Raw genomic sequence first — 21,093 nt, 5'->3', positions numbered from 1 at the left:
TGAATTATTTAGCTGAAGAAATTAGTTACCCCCCTCATCCCACACACATTAATTCTCTTCCATTTTTGTTCCCATTATAAAAAACACTGATAAGTTCCCAGAAAAAAAATACATTAAAATAAGAAGTGAAAACAAAGGCCCTTACAGATGAGAACATAACATAAGAATAGCCTAACTGGGTCAGACCAATGGTCCATCATGCCCAGTAGCCCATTCTCATGGTAGCCAATCCAGGACACTAATACCTGGTCAAAACCCAAAGAGTAGCAACATTCCATGCTACCGATCCAGGGCAAGCAGACACTTCCCCCATGTCTTAATAACAGATTATGGACTTTTCCTCCAGGAATTTGTCCAAATCTTTCTTAAAACCAGCTACACTATCTGCTTTTACCATAACTTCTGGCCACTTCATTTTTAAGTTTAGATCTTTCCTTTCAAACAGAGACCTTGCTAGATGTCAAATACAGCACAAGGTAACTTCACATGGACTTAACTGTGCAGGAAATGTGAATCTCCTCATACACCCACCATATAGTGCAAAAATGTGCAAAGGTCTGTTTTTTTCTTTCGATCACTACATAGCCTAATGCCACACAAGCAGCGCTGTTACAAACATATTCTGTAGGTCAATGCTAAGGATAACAAAGTTTCCTTCCTTGGACCACAAGGAGATACTGATAAACCACTGGAAAAGATCCTAAAACAACACCCAAAGACCCACTCAGTGTGTGAACCAGTTGAGTGGTGTGGACTAACTGGGGGGTGGAAATGGGCCCGGAGTTTGCTCAGCAGAATTTCCCAGACCACCTCTTCCTCTCAACACATTGACACGCTGCCACCACCACCACTAGAACACCTTACTGGGTAGGCCAGCTATGCTATAAACTTTATAAAACACATTATTATATTTTCTTATAAAGCACATATTTTAACTGAACTCTCTGACATCCTCAGCCTTTCCACTCACAAAAATAAAAGGAAGAAAAGTTCCCATTTCCTGCTGTCTCATGTCCCCGGCCTATACAATATTTTTTTTCTGCAGACCCTTCAAAAGTCTGACTAAATCCTCGTTTCACTTGCATTATAAAGTACTGAGGATGCCATCTCTCCCCAATCCCAGGTCCTAAAGTCTAAGATAGTAGCGCAAACTAATGCTGCCAGATTCAGGAAAAAAAATTTCAATTCGATTCAGCCTATTGAATTGGTTTTTCAATTCGATTTTCCTGCCCAGTTGGGTGATTTTTTTCAAAACTCCTGGTGGATTTTATAGCTTTTTCACCCCCTTTGGCTTCTCCTAACCACACTGGCGCTGTGGTGTAAATAAAATAAAGAAACAAAAAGGACTTTTCCTCTCTCTGTTAAATCCTAGCTCACGTTTGCAGTCCAACACCAGCTCTGGCAGGATACACATTTCAAATCTGACATATTATAATCACAAAACAGAAAATAAAATTAATTTTTCTACCTTTTGTTGTCTGGTTATATTTCAAATCTTGTTGGTCTTGACGTCAGAGGAGGGGCGGGACTGCGGCGCAAGAAGCAGCGCCCAAACAGCTCAGGGATCGCTGACGTCGCGATCCTGCTGCGGGCTGCTTCGTAGGTGGTGCAGGAAGGTCAGTGGGGCGAGCGGTCCTTCGGGGCTGGGAGGGAGACTGAACGGCAAGGCCGGGAGCACCCCCTCAGGGCTGGCACCCGGGGCAGACCGCCCCTCCCGCCCCCCCTTGGTACGCCACTGTATATATATATATATATATATATATATATATATATATATATATATTTTCATATGTATGCATGTCTCTTTTATCATGTTTTTATGGTATTTATATTCTTTGATATTTATATATATTACACCTTATATATTTTAACATTTGAGAGTTGTATTCATTTGACTTTGGTTTTGACTATATCATGTTTCTATTGGTATTTTAAATGCTATACATCAGTATGTTTATATCTGTTGTTTTTAATGTTTTATTAGTGTCCCATGCGGAAGGTGTTTAAATAACGTTGAAACTAGGATCCTTGTTGGGACCACATGTATCAATAAAGAACTTTTCATTGGTTGAATTGATGTTCTCCTTTCCTTTTTTTCGGATTGTCTACATTTCAAGGTGATGTGTCGTTCTTCTTTACTGTGTGTGAAAATGAAAATGAGTAGCATCACTCTCATATTTCTCTCTCATTCCCTCAGTAGTCCTACCCCAGAGGTGTGGATCATCCATGCAGGACTGATGATTGGCAATGGTAATGAGTGGGGTATCCACATCTCGTTTCTCAAGCAGGTCATACAGAACTTCCTTGTTGTGAACAGTAAGCCGATTCAAGTGCTCTGCAAACAAAAAGGAAGGAGGAGAAAAAAGTTCAAGGAAAGCATAATCTGCAGAGTAATAGCAAATAGAAGAGGAAAAGAAACATTTACATATATGCAAACAGAAATGTGAGACTCACACAGAGCACTTATTCACAGGCTATATAGAAGGGAGATCCAAAGATTAGAATTGAGACAGGGTGAGGAGGAGAAACATCCCCTACGCCAATTCTCCTTCACATAATTTCTAACAACTATATTGTCACACCTCTCCCCCACTACACATTGATAAAACTGAGAAGTCACCAGGATTCAAATAATATGAGGTAGCTTCATGCACTCCAGACTTACTGGTCCATATCCAGCTGTATGTGCCTACCAATCCCATCACCACGGTGCTGGACAGGGTCCAGGGCAAACGAGGGCGGACAGGAAATGGCCATTTTTCCTCAAAGGGCATCTTCCCATCACCACAGCAACACCTCAAGTCCCTTCCTACTAAAAGAAAATCACACAAACCCTTCTGTTAAGACTTCCATCAAGGAAAACAAATCCAAAGGAAGAAAATTTTTCATCTCATGAAGCAAAGCCTGGGAGCATATCTAAAGCAAAAATAAACAAAAAAACAGAATAAAGAAGTCAGAATCCTTGATTACTCAAACCACACACTCAAGATTCCATTTCAATTTTGTCCAGGACACAATTCCACCACCTAAAGATTCTATACATATTCTTAACTTATAAAAGTCTTTATTAAGCAGTAAGGTTAAGAACAATATAAAAAGAAAAGACAAATTCAGAACATTTTGAAAAGCAGGTCTCTAGAGTATAACAGCCACAAGATGTTACCAGATCCATAAGTAAAACAGTTATTAACACAAATTTCAGAGGAAAAAAATGTACTCATGTGGGGTCACAATCCGAAATGAGCACCTCCTCACATGATATCACTCTCCTGTGGGGTCACTCGCTTTCTGCATCTATGCAAATGGAGGTTGTAGCTACAAAGCGTGGATCACTGCCCTCTAGGCCACTCAGAATTAGCCAGTTATAACTGCCAAATAGCATGGTTTCAGAGAGGGAGTCACAGGTCAGTTGTGGATTTCCTGACATCATTTACTCGTCTCCTGAGTGCATTTGACCCTCACAGAAAGAATGTGGACTATGGGCTCCTTTTACTAAGCTGCGGTAGCGTATTTAGCACAAGCTGCAGATTAGTGCGCACTAACCCCCGCACTACGCGGAAAAACTAATGCCAGCTCAATGGAGGCATAAGCATCTAGCGCGCGCTAAAACCGCTAGCGCAGCTTAGTAAAAGGAGCCCTATATATCCCACAAGGCACCAAATTGGAAAAACCACATATGAACATGTCAAGAAAATAAAATTGGATTCTACAAGCACTGGTATCACTAGACCAGTGTTTTTCAACCGCTGTTCCGCGGCACACTAGTGTGCCGCGAGATGTTGCCTGGTGTGCCGCAGGGCCGCCGGGCCCGGAGCTGACAGGGGGCCCGAGGCAGGGGCGCCAGTAGCTCGCCAAGGCAAAGTGAGTCGATCACCCAGGACTCACTTTGTCTTGGCGATCTAATCTATCGGGCCAATCAGTCTTCCTCTCCCCGACGTCAATTCTGCAGTCGGAGAGGAAGTTCGGGCCAGCCAATCACTGCCTGGCTGGGCGGAACTTCCTCTCCGATTGTAGAATTGACGTCAGGGAGAGCATGCGTCGGCGTCGGCTTTGGGGCCTGTTATCCATTGGTGGGTCCTGTTCCCCGATGGCAGCGGCAGTGGCAGTGGCTTGGGGAACGGCAGGGAGAAAGAAAGAAAGGGGGCAGGCAGGGAAACAGAAGGAAAGAAGAGAAACAGAAAAAAGAAAGAAAGGTCAGGAAGAGAGGAAGAAAAAGTTGGGGGAGGGAATGAGGTGTGGAGGAGAGAAAGCATACAGGCTGATAGAAGGGAAGAAAGATTGGATGCACAGTCAGAAGAAGAAAGTGCAACCAGAAATCACCAGACAAGGTAGGAAAAATGATTTTATTTTAAATTTAGCAAAGTGGAGGCAGTATTACCACAGTTTTCAAAGGAATTTGCCCAAATAACTTAATAGTTAACTGGGTAAATTCCCAGAGATGAAAACTTCCCTTCACTTACTATGCACAGTTCTGAATTTATATCTGCTGTCTATATTTTACAATATGGTCACCTTTTACTAAATCGCAATAGTGGTTTTTAGCGCAGGGAGCCTATGAGCGTCAAGAGCAGCGCTGGACATTCAGCGCAGCTCCCTGCACTAAAAACTGCTATTGTGGTTTAATAAAAAGGATGGAGGGTATATTTGTCTATTTTTGTATGCTATAAAAACCAAATACAGAGAGAGACTGAGAGCTGTTGACGAAGAGCTACGTGTGTGTCTTTCTTCGATTCCAGCCAGAATATCAGCTTTGTGTTCAGCCAAACAGGCGCAGGTTTCGCACTGAATAAAGTATTTTATAATTTTTATAATTTTTATTTCGTAATAAAGTAATTATAAAATACTTTCTTTGTGTTTATTTGATTCCTATTCAAGAGAATTACTTTATATATAGTCAATATAGGCAGAGAGTTAAATTTTTTAACATTTTCTAATGGTGGTGTGCCTCGTGATTTTTTTCATGAAACAAGTGTGCCTTTGCCCAAAAAAGGTTGAAAAACACTGCACTAGACAACATAATCAGGGAAGGGGTAAAACACTTCACGGATCTTAACTTAAAATCCGTGCCACTTTTAGTCTGACAGACCTCTGTGACACTTTAGCGCTGACGGATCCTAATGCTTGAAATCCCTTCCCTATGCTGAGGTTAAAAGTGGCACGGACCTGAGAATTTTAAGGACGTGCAGTTAAGATCCCCGAGGCCCGCGTTGTACCCCTTCCCACATAATCATATACAATACAAAGAAAGATTAAATCATTTATTATAACGCAGATCTATGTATAAAAAGAGGGAGGGAGATGCCAAGGCACATAGCCATTTGACCGTTGCTCCCCTCCTGAAGGACCCAGGACCCCTCTGCCCTCCCCCGAGGTCTGGCCTCTCCCCCCCGGCCTCCTACCTTTAAAACGGTTTGACTTTTCCGGAACGGCAGCAATTCATTCCGGTTGCCTAGGTCCGACCTCGCATCTCCCTTTCTGCAGCGTCCCGCCCCGCCCCCCTACGCAATTTCCTGTTTCCGGCAGGGCGGGACTTGGCAGAATAAAAGAAGGGGCGAGACGCCGCAAGAGTTCCGGGGTTAGTGCCTGGCGACGTGAACGAGTTGCTATGGTTACTGGAGAACCTGTAACCTGTAAAGGCGTCTTGAAGGACGCTTGGAGTTTTCCAAGTTTGTTAGGATTTTATATACCGCCTATCAAGGTTATCTAGGCGGTTTTTACAATCAGGTACTCAAGCATTTTCCCTGTCTGTCCCGGTGGGCTCACAAGCTATCTAACGTACCTGGGGTTATGGAGAAAGAGTGCGGGATCGCTCCTTGAAAACTCCAGTCCCACGGGGTCCAGAGCCGCAGTTTGAGATCGGCCTTGCGCCTATCCAGTGTATAGGGTATTGCGAGCTGCGAAGCGAGACTCCAGCGTTGCCATCGTTAGTAGGCGCTCTCGGGCTTGCATATGCACTGTACCTTTCCCCATTTCTCTGAATGCGTTAAGTGCAAGACCTATCTATGCCCTGCCGCTTTACTTTACTGTTGTTGCATAGAAATGTAGGCCACAGTGACTTTTCTATCTAGTCTGCCTATCCATGCCATCTGCTTTCCCTCCTCTTAAAGGTCCAATTCACTTGTCCAAATTCGAATATAGTTTATGTCTCCATCACCTCTACTGAGAGGCCATCCTATCCCAATAACTAGCAACCAATTTGAAACAATAAAAAAATATATATATATATATATATCCTACAATGCAAACATCGGCCACAATCGACAAACTCAAACGTGTCTAAAAACATTTTCTGGTTTGTTTTTTGCTTTGTTTCATTTTTAAAGGTAGGCTCCTGATCAAAACTTTGAACCGTCCAAAAATCAGCTCAAGTCGGAACAGGACATCCTAATAGTAAGGACATCCAAGTGCCAATAAAACCAACGTTCTGGTCATTCAGTAGCACTTTGTGCGTCCAGAGTTCAAAGGGGCATGTTGGGAGGTGTGTTATTGGCAGGTATCAGGCGGACTTAAGCCTGGACGTCCTGAAGCAATAATCAAAGCTTTCCCAGGATATCTTAGACGTAACTTACACACCGAGACTTAGATGAAATTAAAACAGGTCTAAGTGCCCAAAAGGTGATCAAACTGACAAGATGACCACTGGAAGGTTTAAGGCATGCCCCCCCCCATACACTTACTCCCCCAGTGGTCACAACCCCCTCCCACTACCCAAAGAGGGGAAAAAAACAGTAGGCTTGCCATCAGCTAACTGCTGCAGTTTCATGGAGTCCTGTCACCTCAGCTAATCATGGGTTCCCCTGCCAGGAACAGCTGCACCAGGTCAAAACAAAAATGGGGCAATACAAAATACTTCTTCAGTAGGAGAGGAAGATGGAATATGAATTAATACACCAATCAATGACAATTTTCCAAAAATTGTTCAACAATGTACATACAGCATTTTCATCAAACTTTGAATTTTGAAAGGTATATGCTCAGAGACCTTTACAGGTACAAAAGGAGGAGTTACCCTGCAAAAACCACTTCACCCAATCATTGCAATTTCTTCCAAATTCATAGTAGTCTTCGGTTTATATACCGGGTCATCTCCCAGCGGAGCTTGACTCGGTTTACAAGTAATTAAAGACCAGCAAGAAAGCAAATGAGTATAGGAGAAAATAAGTGTTGTAGAGCAATCAATTCGTTTAATCTTTAGGTAAACTGTTCAAGTATTGTGTAAATAATAAGGTTTTTAGGACTTTACGAAATTGTTGTAACTGACCTATCAATCTGACAGAGTCAGGAAACCCATTCCACATTTCTACCAAATTTATAAGCGAAAGACTGAGTTTCCCAGCAAATTTAATTCCTCTGAAGGAAGGGAACAGTAATTTATATCTCTGTGTATTCCTCGAATGGCAAGATCTAAGGGTATTCCAGTATCAAAGGACCAAATATTCCATAGAGAAGCTTAAAAATGACGCAGGCACATTTAAACTGGATCCTAAAACGGATTGGGAGCCAATGGAGCTTTATCAACAAAGGGGAAACATGATTGTACTTTCTCTTCCCAAAGATGAGTTTAGCTGCCGTATTCTGTATTAACTGAAGTCTTCTCAAACTACCCTGTTTGATACCTAAATATACAGAATTACAATAATCCAACTGGGCAGGTACAATAGAAAAATTATCTTGATGAAATAACAATACGTAAACTAAAAAAACCCTTTTTTACCAAAGAGTTTATCTTTTCATGAAATGTTAGTGATGAGTCTAAGGCAATACCCAACATTCTGGAAGAAAAATATATCTGTAACGAAATACCTATTTTTAGCGTAACAGAGACAGGGAGATTTTCCAATTTTGGCCCCACCCAAAGTAACTTAGTTTTGGCAGTGTTCAGTTTCATTTGAATGGAAAGTGCCCCCAATTGAAGTTTAGAAATACAACGGTCTATACTTGAGACTAAGGGCTCCTTTTACTAAGGTGCGCTAGCGGTTTTAGCGCGCGCTACATTGCCACATGTGCTACACGCTAATGCCTCCATAGAGCTTGTGTTAGTATTTTTTGTGTAGCGCGGGGTTAGCGCGCGCTAAAAACGTTAGTGCACCTCAGTAAAAGGAGCCCTAAGTTGTTAAGATTGGGATCAATTTCCAGTAAAATGAGGATATCGTCTGCGAAGGTAAATATAGTCTCTACAGGTGTGAGACAAAAGTTTTTCAATGAGGTCATATAAATATTAAACAGTATCGGTGACAAGGGGGAACCCCGTGGTACTCCACAGCTCGGTTTCCATGAAGAGGATGTCACACCCTCCAAATATACCTCATAAGATCGTAATGATAAGAATTTACTAAACCAATTCAGAACTACTTTAAACCAATATCTGATAACATAATATCTGACAACATCGAACGCGACCAACAAGTCAAATTGCAGGAGTACTGCATATTTATTTTGCATCTGTAAATTTTGAATCTTTGAAATTAATGACACTAAAAGTGTTTCCGTGCAAAATTTGGTCTAAACCCATGTTGGAATGGTAATAGAATAGAAAATTTCTCTAAATAGTTGGAAAGTTGGCTAGAGATAATAGATTCCATCATTTTTGTCACTAAGGGTATATTTGCGACTGGACAGTAATGGGAGGGAACTGAAGGATCCAAATCAGTACTTTTCAGTAGAGGTGTTAGGATTATGTTCCCCATACCCAACGAGAAATGACCATTTTTAAGGAAGTGATTTAATAGTAAGATCAGCCATGTAATATAGCCTGTAAAGGGATACCCCCAAAAAAGATAAGAAGGAAAAGGATCCAATTTACAACTACACTTTTTCAGTTTTTCACACAATTCTAAAACTTGAGTTTCTGAAACTGGATCAAAACTATTCCAAAAACGATCCACTGGAATTATCATTTGCCCACTAGGGCTTAAAAGAAAATTGTCAGGGTCTATAGCAGGAAAAGTGTCTCTAATAAGTGTAATTTTATTATTTAAAAAATTTGCTAAATCCTCTGCAGTTGGTATACAATTTATCTATTTTGATCACGTTGGTCTGTCCCTGGTTTGTCTTGAAAACTCATGCTTCATATTTGTTAAATATATGAATTGCTACCTGGCTTTGTCAATTTTGTTACCATACTGCCTCAGTCTCCCTAGTTACCTTATCAAATTAAGGCCATCTGAAATGCACACGGGGTTTGGTAACATATCTGACTTTTTCTTCCCATTTTTTCCATGTTAACCACTGAACAACAGAACCCGTTTTGAGGTAGGTGAAGCTGAAGTTTTAAGGAAGGGAGGATATTTTTCTGGACATTAGTGGAGACGAGTATGGATTGTATGTGGTGATTGGTCTAACTTGCAAAGGTGGAAAGCAGCAGTGGCCAAAGGTAGAGAACAACTTGGTTGCTGTGTGGGTTTTATGAGGTGTGGCATTGCTGATGCAGAATTCTAACATGTTTGATCTCTGGTACAAATACTGGCAGGACTCCTTGGGCACTGGGTCCTGGGTCAGCAGTGTCAGGTTCAGCACAGTATTAGATTGAAAGATTTTAGCAAAATTTAGCTAAAATTTCCATCTTCACTAAACTGCCAAGTTTTGGGATGGTAGCTTCAGGAGGACTTTGTTAATTTTCTTTTGGGAGCTGAGCTTAATCAGTGCCAGAAGAATTGGCCAAGAATCTAATTTTGGAAATTTGTGCCAAAAGTTTTCCATTGATGATCACCTCTGAAGGACATATGAAGGTCACATTGTCTTTGAGGGTACCACAAGAAACCTTTTTGATACTGCTTGAATCTTTCTCAAGACCAAGAGCCAGCCTGGGATGTGTGACATGGTGGTGCTTAGGCTTTCAATTTATCCTCCAGTGTCAGGTTAGCTAGTTTTGGTTTTGGACACTAACTGGTCCAGTTGCAAGGGAAGGTCAGAGAAGTCCTCATTTATCAGGCAACATCCAGTTTAGAAAAGCCAGAGCCATCTCAAAGCCAAAGAAACAGGCCTAGAACAGATAAACAAAACACAAAATAAGAGGCAAGAAATGAGGATTTCCTCATATCGGTTGGATTCTGTCCATCATTTAAGCCAGTCCTACTTCTATCACATCTAGCATTCAGTTATTTTCCAGCCTGCTGTATCTTTATAAAACCCATGGCTCCAGCTTCTAGACCAGTGCTGCTCAAACTTGTTGGGTATTTCATGATGACTTGCCAATGCCATGCTTACCCAGCAACCCCATTTGGGGTCACAACCCACAGTTTGAGAAGCACTGTCCTAGAATGTACAAGTACCTTAGAAATAGGACTGGAGATAGCTGAAAGCTCTGGCTTTAGTTCTACCTAGCCTCACAGCCAAATGCTATTTCTCATTATCCCAGGACAAGCAGGCATATATTCTCACATGTGGGTGACATCATCTACGGAGCCCCAGCGCGGACAGCTTTTCAAGCAAACTTGATTGAAGTTTCAAGTTTGCTACACTGCACCACGCATGTGCATGCCTTCTTGCCCACTAGAGGGCGCATCCCCACCTCGTGGTCCTCAGTTCAGTTTTTTCCGCGGAGCCAGAAGCCCTGTGGAAATTGTGCTCTATAGCTTTTGCCTTCTGACACCGCGGCTGAGTGTATTCGCTCGGTCGCTGTGCTTGCTTTGTTGTTTTTATTAGTTCGTCTGTTAGTTTTCGTCGGAAAAAAAAAAAAAAAAATTTGTTCCGTTCGGCTCCGGGGGCTCCTGGTAGCCGCGGCCGCGGAACCTCGCTCGTTCCCGGCCCTTTCGGTTTTCATGTCCCGTCCCTTGACGGGCTTTAAAAAGTGCACCCGGTATGATCGGTTGCTCTCTATTACCGATCCACACCGGTGGTGCTTGATCTGTCTTGGTCCTGAGCATCCTACGAATTCCTGTGATAGGTGCTCTACTTTTCAGTCTAGAGCTGTCTGCCGACGCCATGCCCGACTGGCGGAGCTCTTCGCTGTGGACTCCGCGGCGGGGAAGGCCTCGACGTCGGCCTCGGCTTCGGCCCTGGCCTTGACCTCGGCCTCGGGTTCCTCGACCTCGCCGCGGACACCAGCTTCATCCAAGCCTACTACCTCGAAGCCTGCCCAGGGTAAGTCTTCGCTTCATTCCTCGACTCCAGGGTCTGCGACGAAGCCATCCTCGGGCTCCTCGACGGCGGGTGGGTCGTCCTCGGCCCCGCCCCGAGCGTCGAAGTCGGGTGCCCCGAGGGAATACTCGAGACCGAGGTCGCCCTCCAGGGAGCACCCGCCGGCCCCGGACCTACCGGCCATGATGGCGGTTCCGGTCTTCCAGGACTTGCTCCGAGCGCTTATTGCCTCGGAGTTGTCCGGGGCCCTCGCGCACCTGCAGCCGGCTTCGGCCTCGACTGCCCCGGCGTCGACCTCGACTGCCCCGGCGTCGGCGGCCTCGGTCTCGGTACCCTCGACTTCGGCCCCCGGGGCCCTCCCGGCCTCGACCCCGACCTTGCCCTCGACCTCGGTCTCGGTTGACCAGCCTGAGCGGAGCGTGCGGCCTCGGGACAAGGTGCGTCGGGTTAGGAGGATCTCTTCCACTTCCTTTTCATCGAGGTCCTCCCGGGGCTCCTCGCCCTCGGGCCGGCCTCGGGCAAGGCGTCGGCCGAGGAAGCCCAAGCGTTCTCGGGGTTCTCCTCGGAGACGCGGTCGCTCCTCGCCGACCGGGGTGAGACGTTACGTGTCTCGGAGCTCCGCCTCGACAATCCGAGGCTTTTCCGTTCCTCCGTGGGAGGGGGTTCGAGAGACTCCTCGCCCAGACGGAGGGGGCAGGCCTCGGTGCCTCGTACCCCAGGGACTTCCCACAGGGGCTCCTCGGGGCAACGGCGGTCCCCGACCTCCTTGAAGTTACTAGGTGTGGCCTCGTGGGGATCGGGGTCTGGTACTGGTAGGGAGCCTCGGTATTCCCGCGAGGCTTCCCCTTCTTTTTTGGCGGCTCGGGCTTCTCGAACTCCTTCCCCGCCTTCCAAGCCCTCATCCTTTTCAAAATTCGTGCTGGATATGGGACGTGCTTTGGACCTGGACTTAGTCTCCGGTTCTCAGTATACGAAGGAGTTTTTGGAGGAGCAAGACTTGCCCTCTCCCCCGAGAGAAACTCCTCGTTTGCCTCTCAATAAGGTCCTCCATCAGACCTTCCTGAGAAATTTGGACTCCCCTCTTACAGTCACAGCGGTGCCGTCTAAGATGGAATCCAAGTACCGGACCATCCCATGTAAGGGCTTCGATAAAGCACAACTGTCTCACCAGTCGTTGCTCGTCGAGTCGGCGCTAAAGAAATCACAGCCCTCGAGAGTCTCGGCGGCGGTTCCTCCCGGACGGGAAGGGCGGACCCTGGACAAGTTTGGTCGCCGCCTCTATTCCAATTCATTGATGGCTACCAGGGTTCTCAATTATGCTTTCACATTTTCGTCCTATCTTCGACACATGGTGAAAGACTTGCCCCGTTATCATGGGGTCATGCTAGATTCCCATAAGGAAGGTTTTGGTACTTTTGTGGCCAACTTGTCCCAATTGCGTCTGTACCTGTTTCACGCAGTTTATGACGCATTTGAGTTGGCCTTGAGGGTCTCCGCCTTTGCAGTGGCGATGCGCCGGCTGGCATGGCTCCGTACGGTTGATATGGACCCGAACTTGCAGGAGCGTCTGGCCAATCTACCGTGTGTTGGATCGGAATTGTTTGACGAGTCCCTGGAGGCGGCGACCAAACGACTGTCGGAACATGAGCGCTCCATCGCCTCCTTGGTCCATCCTAAACCTCGGGCCCCGCCACAGAAACCATTCAGACCTCCCCCGCGGCGATACCCGCAAAAGTCCATGCCGGCATTCTCTAGGCCTCCGCCCCGGCGTCCCCCGCAACAGGGTAGAGCGGGCCAACCAAAACCTCAAGCGCAGGGGGCGTCCAAGCCAGCGCCGTCTTTTTGACGTGATGTGCGGATGGGGGCGGGCCCCCTCCGCACTCTCGCCGGACCCCCTTCCCATCGGGGGTCGGCTGCTGGCCTTTCATGCGGCCTGGACCGGGATCACCTCAGATGCTTGGGTGCTCCGGATCATCTCCGAGGGCTACTCGCTAAATTTCTCAGCCACGCCGCCGGAACATCCGCCGGGGGCTTCTCCGTGCAACCGAGCCCAGCTTCCTCTTCTCCTCGCGGAAGCCAGGGCCTTGTTGAGCCTTCGGGCAGTGGAGCCGGTACCCCCCGACCAGCGGGGGCGGGGGTTTTACTCCCGTTACTTTTTGGTCCCAAAGAAGACCGGGGACTTACGCCCCATTTTGGACCTCCGGAAGCTCAACAAGTTCCTGGTCCGGGAGAAGTTCCGTATGTTGTCGCTTCCGGTTTTATACCCTCTTTTGGAGGAAGGGGACTGGATGTGCTCCCTGGACTTGAAGGAAGCATATACTCATGTTCCGGTGCATCCCGCCTTCCGCAAGTTCTTACGGTTTCAGGTGGGGGAGTCACACCTTCAATATCGGGTCCTCCCCTTCGGACTGGCTTCGTCTCCTCGAGTCTTCACGAAGTGTATGGTGGTAGTCGCTGCAGCCCTGAGATCTCGGGGGCTACAGGTCTTTCCCTACCTGGACGATTGACTGATCAAGGCATCGACCAGGGAGGGGGTTATCTCAGCGACCCAACAGACTATCATCTTCCTTCAACGTCTGGGGTTCGAAGTGAACTTTCCCAAGTCTCAGTTGTGCCCGGCTCAATCCCTTCAGTTTATCGGAGCCGTGCTGGACATGGTTTGCCTCCGTTCGTTCCTCCCCCCCCCCCCTCGGTTGGAGGCCCTGCTTCGATTGAGTCGCCAGGTTTCGCTGAGGCCCGTAGTATCGGCTCAGCGCATGATGATTCTTCTGGGCCACATGGCATCGACGGTCCACGTCACTCCGTTCGCCCGCTTGCATCTGAGGCTTCCTCAGTGGACCTTGGCCTCGCAGTGGCGTCAGGATCGCGACCCAGTCTCTTGTCCGATAACAGTGACTCCTTCTTTGAGACGCTCGCTCCGTTGGTGGACCAACTCTTCCAATCTTTCCGGGGGTTTGCTCTTTCTCGTTCCTCCGCATCACAAAGTCTTGACCACGGACTCCTCGGAGTACGCGTGGGGGGCTCATCTCGACGGTCTGCGGACTCAGGGTCTATGGTCGGCAGAGGACCGTCTTTGTCACATCAATGTGTTGGAGCTTCGTGCCATTTTTCTGGCGGCTCGAGCATTCTGCCACTTGCTACACGATCAGGTAGTCCTCGTGCGGACGGACAACCAGGTGGCGATGTATTATGTGAACAAGCAGGGGGAAACGGGCTCTTGGTCCCTGTGCCAGGAAGCCCTGCGCCATTGGGAATGGGCGGTCTCCCAGAACATCTTCCTACGTGCAGTTTACATTCAGGGAGAGAGGAACTGTCGGGCAGACAAACTCAGTCGTCTTCTCCAGCCGCAAGAGTGGTCGCTGAACTCCCGGGTTCTGCGCGAGGTCTTCGACCGCTGTGGAACTCCTCAGGTGGATCTGTTTGCCTCCCCGGAGACTCGCAAACTGCCCCTCTATTGTTCTCGGATGTACTCCCGGGACTGTCTCGAGGCCGATGCCTTCCTTCTCGACTGGGGGGGGGGAGGTTCCTTTATGCGTTCCCTCCTTTTCCTCTGATCTTGAGAACGTTGGTACATCTCAAATCGACCAGAGCCACTATGATTCTCATTGCACCTCGTTGGCCGCGGCAGCACTGGTTCTCCCTGCTCCTTCAACTCAGTGTCAGGGAGCCTCTGCTTCTGCTTGTTTTTCCCTCTCTGCTGTCTCAGAGTCGGGGTTCGCTGTTACATCCCAATCTTCAGTCTTTACATCTGACCGCTTGGTTCCTTTCCCCTTGACTTCGGTTCCTGTTTCTCAGTCTGTGAGGGAGGTTTTGGAAGCCTCGCGCAAGGTCTCGACTAGGCTTTGTTATTCCCAGAAGTGGACCAGATTTTCATCCTGGTGTTCCTCGAACCATCTGGACCCGAGTTCGGTTCCAGTGTCTTCGGTGCTGGAATATTTGTTGCATCTGTCTAAGTCTGGGCTGAAGACGGCTTCCATTCGGGTGCATCTCAGTGCCATTGCGGCGTTCCATCGGCATCTCGAGGGTCGGTCTCTTTCTCTTCATCCTCTGGTAACTTGTTTCATGAGGGGGTCTCGTGAATGTTCATCCTCCTCTGAAACCTCCTCCTGTAGTTTGGGATCTTAATGTGGTCTTAGCTCAACTGATGAAGCCTCCTTTTGAGCCTATCGACAAATCTCATCTTAAGTTTCTCACTTGGAAGGTGGTCTTTTTGCTTGCGCTCACGTCCGCTCGTCGGATTAGTGAGCTGCAGGCTTTGGTTGCAGATCCACCTTTTACTGTGTTTCATCATGACAAGGTGGTTCTTCGCACCCATCCTAAATTTTTGCCTAAGGTTGTGTCTGATTTCCATATCAATCAGTCCATTGTTCTTCCGGTGTTCTTCCCGAAGCCCCACTCTCATCCTGGTGAGGCGGCGCTTCACACGCTTGACTGTAAGAGGGCGTTGGCCTTTTATCTCCAACGTACCAGGTCTCATCGGAAGGTTCCTCAATTGTTTTTGTCCTTTGATCCTAATCGGTTGGGACATCCTGTTTCCAAGCGCACCTTGTCCAACTGGTTGGCTGCTTGTATTTCTTTTTGCTACGCTCAGGCTGGTCTCACGCTCCATGGTCGAGTCACGGGGCATAAGGTCCGGGCTTTGGCAGCTTCTGTTGCTTTCCTCCGGTCTACTCCTGTGGAGGACATATGTAAAGCTGCCACTTGGTCTTCGGTTCATACGTTCACCTCCCACTATTGTCTGGACACTTTGTCCAGAAGCGACGGCCGGTTTGACCAGTCGGTGTTACATAACCTGTTTTCCTAAATTGCCATCCTCCCACCTGCCCTTTTTTGGTTGGCTTGGAGGTCACCCACATGTGAGAATATCATGCCTGCTTGTCCTGGGATAAAGCACAGTTATTTACCATAACAGGTGTTATCCAGGGACAGCAGGCATATATTCTCACAACCCGCCCTCCTCCCCGGGGATGGCTTCTTTGCTGGTTATGGAACTGAGGACCACGAGGTGGGGATGCGCCCTCTAGTGGGCAAGAAGGCATGCACATGCGTGGTGCAGTGTAGCAAACTTGAAACTTCAATCAAGTTTGCTTGAAAAGCTGTCCGCGCTGGGGCTCTGTAGATGACGTCACCCACATGTGAGAATATATGCCTGCTGTCCCTGGATAACACCTGTTACGGTAAGTAACTGTGCTTTTTCAAGCTGCCAGTGATGCTAACAACATATGTTTCACCTCCTGTGTGCTGTAGTGTATGACCATCTCTGTGTGGTGATGAGGACAGTATCTAAGGGGATAATGGTGGGGGATTAAGAAGGGAAATACAGGATCATCTCAGCCCCCCTCTCGTCCCAGTCCAATCTCTCTTCAAGGGTAAAGAAGGAATTTGATATACCATTTTTTTTTTCTGTGTGGTTTACACAATCAAAGCAGTTTGATTGGGGCAATGAAATGTTAAGTGACTTGCCCAGAGTCACAAGGAGCTGCAGTGGGAATTGAACTCATAACCTCAGGGTGCTGAAGCAGCTGCTCTAACCACTAGGCCACTCCATGGTAGTGAGAATTGTTGCATCAGGTTTCTGAGAGACTCTGAAGAGAATTCTGACTGCCTCATCCTTCACTGAAGAAGTACCAAATTCACATATTTCTTCCTAAAAGTGGAAGAGAGCTTTGTGTCTAGAGAAGGCTGCCCTCTGCCCCCAGAATCTTACCGCATTGGCTGGGAAAGCACGAAGCATGGCAGCTGTGAACCCTTTATAAAGCCCACGAGGGCCTTCCTCATGCAGAACCTCTCGCAAGACATCCACAAGTCCTCTATATGTTCCTTTGGCAGCTGTAAAATATTACATTAAAAAAATCTCACACAAACCAAATGATCTGCTATAGAAAATTATATCTGCAGGGAGTGGTGCAGAGTATGATCAGTATGCAGTGGTGTTTATAGAGGTGTGTTGGTGGTACTGAACTAATATGTGGGTGCTGTAAGGAAAGATTGAGGTGCATTGGCAGAGCTGGGTGTGTGAGAGGTGTCTGCTAGAATAGAGGGAGTGCTGCAGGAATGAGGAGCATTGTATGGGTGGGGAGAGGGTTTCTCTGTTGGTTTCTTAGCAGAATTTATCATCTTTCTGCGTGCTTATGAGAGCAGCTCTCTCCACACCTGTCTGGAAACGAGATTTCAGCACATCCACGGGAATTGCTACCACCCAGTTGCAAATTCCAGCTAGGCCCCCTGCAGTGAGGATCCGCAGGGCACTGAGATCACTGATGCTGAAAGATATGTACAAAAGAGAACAAAAACAGAAGATGATGCCAGATACAGCTTCTTTTCAAATTCTTTTTGCCTTTCCTATCACTGCTAAATTACTACTATTACTTATAATTTCTATACTGCTGCTAGATGTACGCAGCGCTGTACACTTAACATTCAAGAGACAGTCCCTGCTCAGTAGAGATTACAATCTAATCACACAGACAAACAGGACAAGTAGGGGGTTAGGGAGTTTCTCAGAGAGGGAGTGATAAAACAGGCATGGGTGCTGTACAAGCGAGTGGGAGTTGAAAATTAAAAGCAATCTCAAAAAAGTGGGCAGTGCTTATGCTTTTCCTACTTTCTTCTTTTGGGTCTGTTTTCCATATTTTTTATTTTTTTTAAAAGATGTTCTTCCATAGCATCCCTCTGGACTGGCACAGATGGGTATGCACAGTGGCTTAGCGAGGGTGGAAGGCACCCAGGGTAGTGATGCCCCTCTGTGCTCTCTTCTCCACACACCCTCCCCCCACTCCTTACCTGCCCTCCCTTCTCCCCTCCCCCCCATACCTCTATAAATCTTCGCTAGCATGAACAACTTCTCTGGTCTGCTGCTCGTGCTGGTGTTGGCTTTCCATCTAATGTCATTTTGCTTTCCTTATGGTTCCTCCAAACCGGCATAGGATCATACAGATCTGGCTATTTCATGCTGCACAGGATTGCACTGCACTATGGGTTTTGCCAGAAGCATTTCAAAAAGGAAAAAATCCCAGAATTGAATCCAATTAAGGTTTCAGTAGCCCTCCAGAGAGTGTAATGGGTCACAGGAGGGAGGCGTTCTTGGACTTTGTTCTTGGACTTTCCTCAGCCTGCCTTTTTAGGCCTTTGGGCCTAGTCTTTTTGGTTATTTTCTTTGGGCTGGTTGTATGGCTGCTTGGCTATTCATTTACTGGCTGGCTCAGGGACTGTACAGCTGGTATATAGCCAGGATTCTCAATTTAGTTTATTCTCAGTCTCCACTTGCTGGTCGGAGTGCACATACCCATCTTTGCTGGTCTGTAGAGACTAAAGGAAAGCAAATTAGCAGGTGAGGTCTATTTCAGTGAATCGTAAACTGTGCTGCAGCGAGATATAATAATAATAACAGCTTATATACCGCAATACCGTGAAGTTCTATGCGGTTTACAAAGATTAAGCAAAGGTACAAATTGATTGACTTTAAGAGGAGAGGAAGAAATAGGGTTAATAGGCCAGGAAATCCATTTTTGAGGAGAGATATGAGCCTTTCACTGCTGGCACAGGTACCGATGCCTCTCCTCCTCTCTGCCCCTCCCCCTCTTGTGATGGAGGACTTTCCAAAACCCAGCAGTTTTGTCCAGGTTTTGGAAGGCCCTTGAGCTCAGCACTGCATCTGGAGGGCCTTTGAACATGCATGACAATATCGGTCAACTTTCACGCATGCTCAGAGACCCTCTAGATGCGGCCCTGAGTTTAATGTACCCTGGTGAAAAATATTTGCAAGATACTGGTCTGTTTTATCCCTTTAGTTCTAAAAAGCCTTTTCATCTCACCTTTTAACCATGCCAGCTGCTGTTTGACCTTCCTTCAGCTCTTCTTAATGTATGGAATGCATTTTGTCTGGGTTTCCAATAGGGTATTTTTAAAGAACATCAAAACCTGATGTACAAGCCAGAGTACACTTCAAATTCCACTGTCTACTATTTAAAACTATAAACGGAGACAGCCCAACCTACTGGAACAATCGATTAATTCAATCCACCTCAACCAGACACAGGAGAACCCACACAATATTTAAAGAAACATAGAACATGACGGCAGAAAAGGGCCACAGCCCATCTAGTCTGCCCACACTAATGGCCCACCCCCTAACTACCTCCATGAAGAGATCCCACATGCCAATCCCATCTTTTCTTAAAATCAGGCACGCTGCTTGCCTCAATTACCTGTTGTGGAAGATTATTCCAGCGATCAACCACCCTTTCAGTGAAGAAATATTTTCTGGTATCACCATGAAATTTCCCACCCCTGATTTTCAACGGATGCCCTCTTGTTGCCGTGGGTCCTTTAAAGAAAAAGAGATCCTCTTCCACCTCGATACGGCCTGTGACATATTTGAACGTCTCGATCATGTCTCCCCTCTCTCTGCGTTCCTCGAGTGAATACAGCTGCAACTTACCCAGTCGTTCCTCATACGGGAGATCCTTGAGTCCTGAGACCATCCTGGTGGCCATTCGCTGAACCGACTCAACTCTCCGCACATCTTTTTGTTAATGCGGCCTCCAGAATTGTACACAGTATTCCAGATGGGGTCTCACCATGGATTTGTACAACGGCATTATGACCTCAGGCTTACGGCTGACGAAACTTCTACGGATACAGCCCATGATTTGTCTAGCCCTGGATGAAGCTTTCTCCACTTGATTGGCAGTCTTCATGTCTTCACTAATGATCACCCCCAAGTCACGTTCTGCTACAGTCTTTGCTAGGATCTCACCATTTAGGGTGTAAGTCCTGCATGGATTTTTGCCGCCAAGGTGCATGACCTTGCATTTTTTGGCATTGAAACTTAGTTGCCAAGTCTTTGACCAATGCTCCAGCAGGAGTAGGTCCTGCGTCATACTGTCAGGCATTGAGCTTTTGTTGGGCACTGTGCTTTCATCTGTTGTGCGGTTGCCTACCATGTTGCATAGTTTGGCATCATCGGCGAATAATGTAATTTTACCTCGAAGCCCCTCAGCCAAGTCTCTCATGAAGATGTTAAATAGGATCGGGCCCAAGACCGAACCCTGCGGCACTCTGCTGATCACCTCCGTCGTATCGGAGAGGGTACCATTTACCACTACCCTCTGAAGTCTACTTCTAAGCCAATCCCTAACCCATGCGGTTTATGTTTCACCCAGTCCCATCGAACTCATCTGGCTCAATAACCTGCGGTGTGGGACGCTATCAAACGCTTTGATGAAGTCCAAGTACACGACGTCCAGGGACTCCCCTATATCCAGCTTTCTTGTTACCCAGTCAAAGAAGCTGATCAGATTTGATTGGCAGGACCTTCCCTTCGTAAAACCATGTTGATGGGGATCTCGTAGATTCTCCTCGTTCAGGATCGTATCCAATTGGTGTTTGATTAGTGTTTCCATAAGTTTACTCACTATCGATGTGCGACTCACCGGTCTATAATTCTCAGCCTCCGTCCTGCATCCCTTTTTGTGGAGTGGAATGACGTTATCCATTTTCCAATCCAACGGGACTCTTCCTGTACTTAGGGAAAAATTGAAGAGTGCCAAACAAAAATGTCAAACGAAGAAAACTGTATGACAACCTACTGGCCAACAGAGCAGTGAAACTGGACAGACAACTCACCAATCTACTGATTCCGACCACAGACTACAAAACCTTCAAAAAAGAAACAAAAACCCTACTCTTCAAAAAATACACAAAACTAATATAACATAACCAGATATGTCCCAAACTCCTCCTGTAATACTATCTACTCCTTAGCAAATTAGAAAATATTCAAACTATTCCTTAAATACTTCTTAATATCTTAACAATATGTACTTCTTAATATCACAACAATTCTTATGTAATCCGCCTTGAACCGCAAGGTAAAGGCGAAATAGAAATCACTAATGTAATGTAATATTTATTGTATTTAAAAAAAAACAACAACTTATAGAGCAGTGGTCTCAAACTCAAACCCTTTGCAGGGCCACATTTTGGATTTGTAGGTACTTGGAGGGCCTCAGA

The 21,093-nt window shown here is 46.6% G+C and overlaps 3 protein-coding genes across 10 annotated transcripts in view; 1 reads left to right on the top strand and 2 right to left on the bottom strand.

Annotated features, from left to right (window-relative positions):
- Positions 1–5,548, bottom strand: part of TAZ (tafazzin) — a 94,179-nt gene extending 88,631 nt beyond the window's left edge. Inside the window, exons 1-3 of one of the 2 annotated variants that reach the window (XM_033922737.1) lie at positions 5,400–5,548; positions 2,666–2,812; positions 2,207–2,335 (exon numbers count right to left, since the gene is read on the bottom strand). In XM_033922737.1, the coding sequence (XP_033778628.1) occupies positions 2,207–2,335; positions 2,666–2,774 (238 nt within the window). In that variant the 5' untranslated portion in view covers positions 2,775–2,812; positions 5,400–5,548. The remainder of the gene's footprint in view (positions 1–2,206; positions 2,336–2,665; positions 2,813–5,399) is intronic. The other variant, XM_033922747.1, reaches the window with a different exon arrangement.
- A 49-nt stretch (positions 5,549–5,597) lies between these two features.
- DNASE1L1 (deoxyribonuclease 1 like 1) overlaps positions 5,598–21,093 on the top strand; it is a 95,422-nt gene continuing 79,926 nt past the window's right edge. For 4 of the 5 annotated variants that reach the window (XM_033922667.1, XM_033922677.1, XM_033922693.1 and 1 more), the window contains exon 1: positions 18,339–18,409. The gene's annotated coding sequence lies outside the window, so the exon portion shown is untranslated. Of the gene's footprint in view, positions 5,725–18,338; positions 18,410–21,093 lie in introns of those variants that run through there. The other variant, XM_033922647.1, reaches the window with a different exon arrangement.
- Positions 6,739–21,093, bottom strand: part of LOC117349349 (mitochondrial carnitine/acylcarnitine carrier protein-like) — a 56,739-nt gene continuing 42,384 nt past the window's right edge. For all 3 annotated transcript variants that reach the window (XM_033922705.1, XM_033922714.1, XM_033922723.1), the window contains 3 exons: positions 17,233–17,342; positions 16,787–16,908; positions 6,739–9,982 (listed from right to left, as the gene is read on the bottom strand). In XM_033922705.1, the coding sequence (XP_033778596.1) occupies positions 9,920–9,982; positions 16,787–16,908; positions 17,233–17,342 (295 nt within the window). In that variant the 3' untranslated portion in view covers positions 6,739–9,919. The remainder of the gene's footprint in view (positions 9,983–16,786; positions 16,909–17,232; positions 17,343–21,093) is intronic.

The sequence above is a fragment of the Geotrypetes seraphini genome, chromosome 1 (genome assembly GCF_902459505.1).
Source record: "Geotrypetes seraphini chromosome 1, aGeoSer1.1, whole genome shotgun sequence".
In the NCBI taxonomy this organism is placed as follows: Eukaryota; Metazoa; Chordata; class Amphibia; order Gymnophiona; family Dermophiidae; genus Geotrypetes; species Geotrypetes seraphini.
Note: the sequence above shows the minus strand (reverse complement) of the source record. Positions and strands in the feature narration are given on the sequence as shown.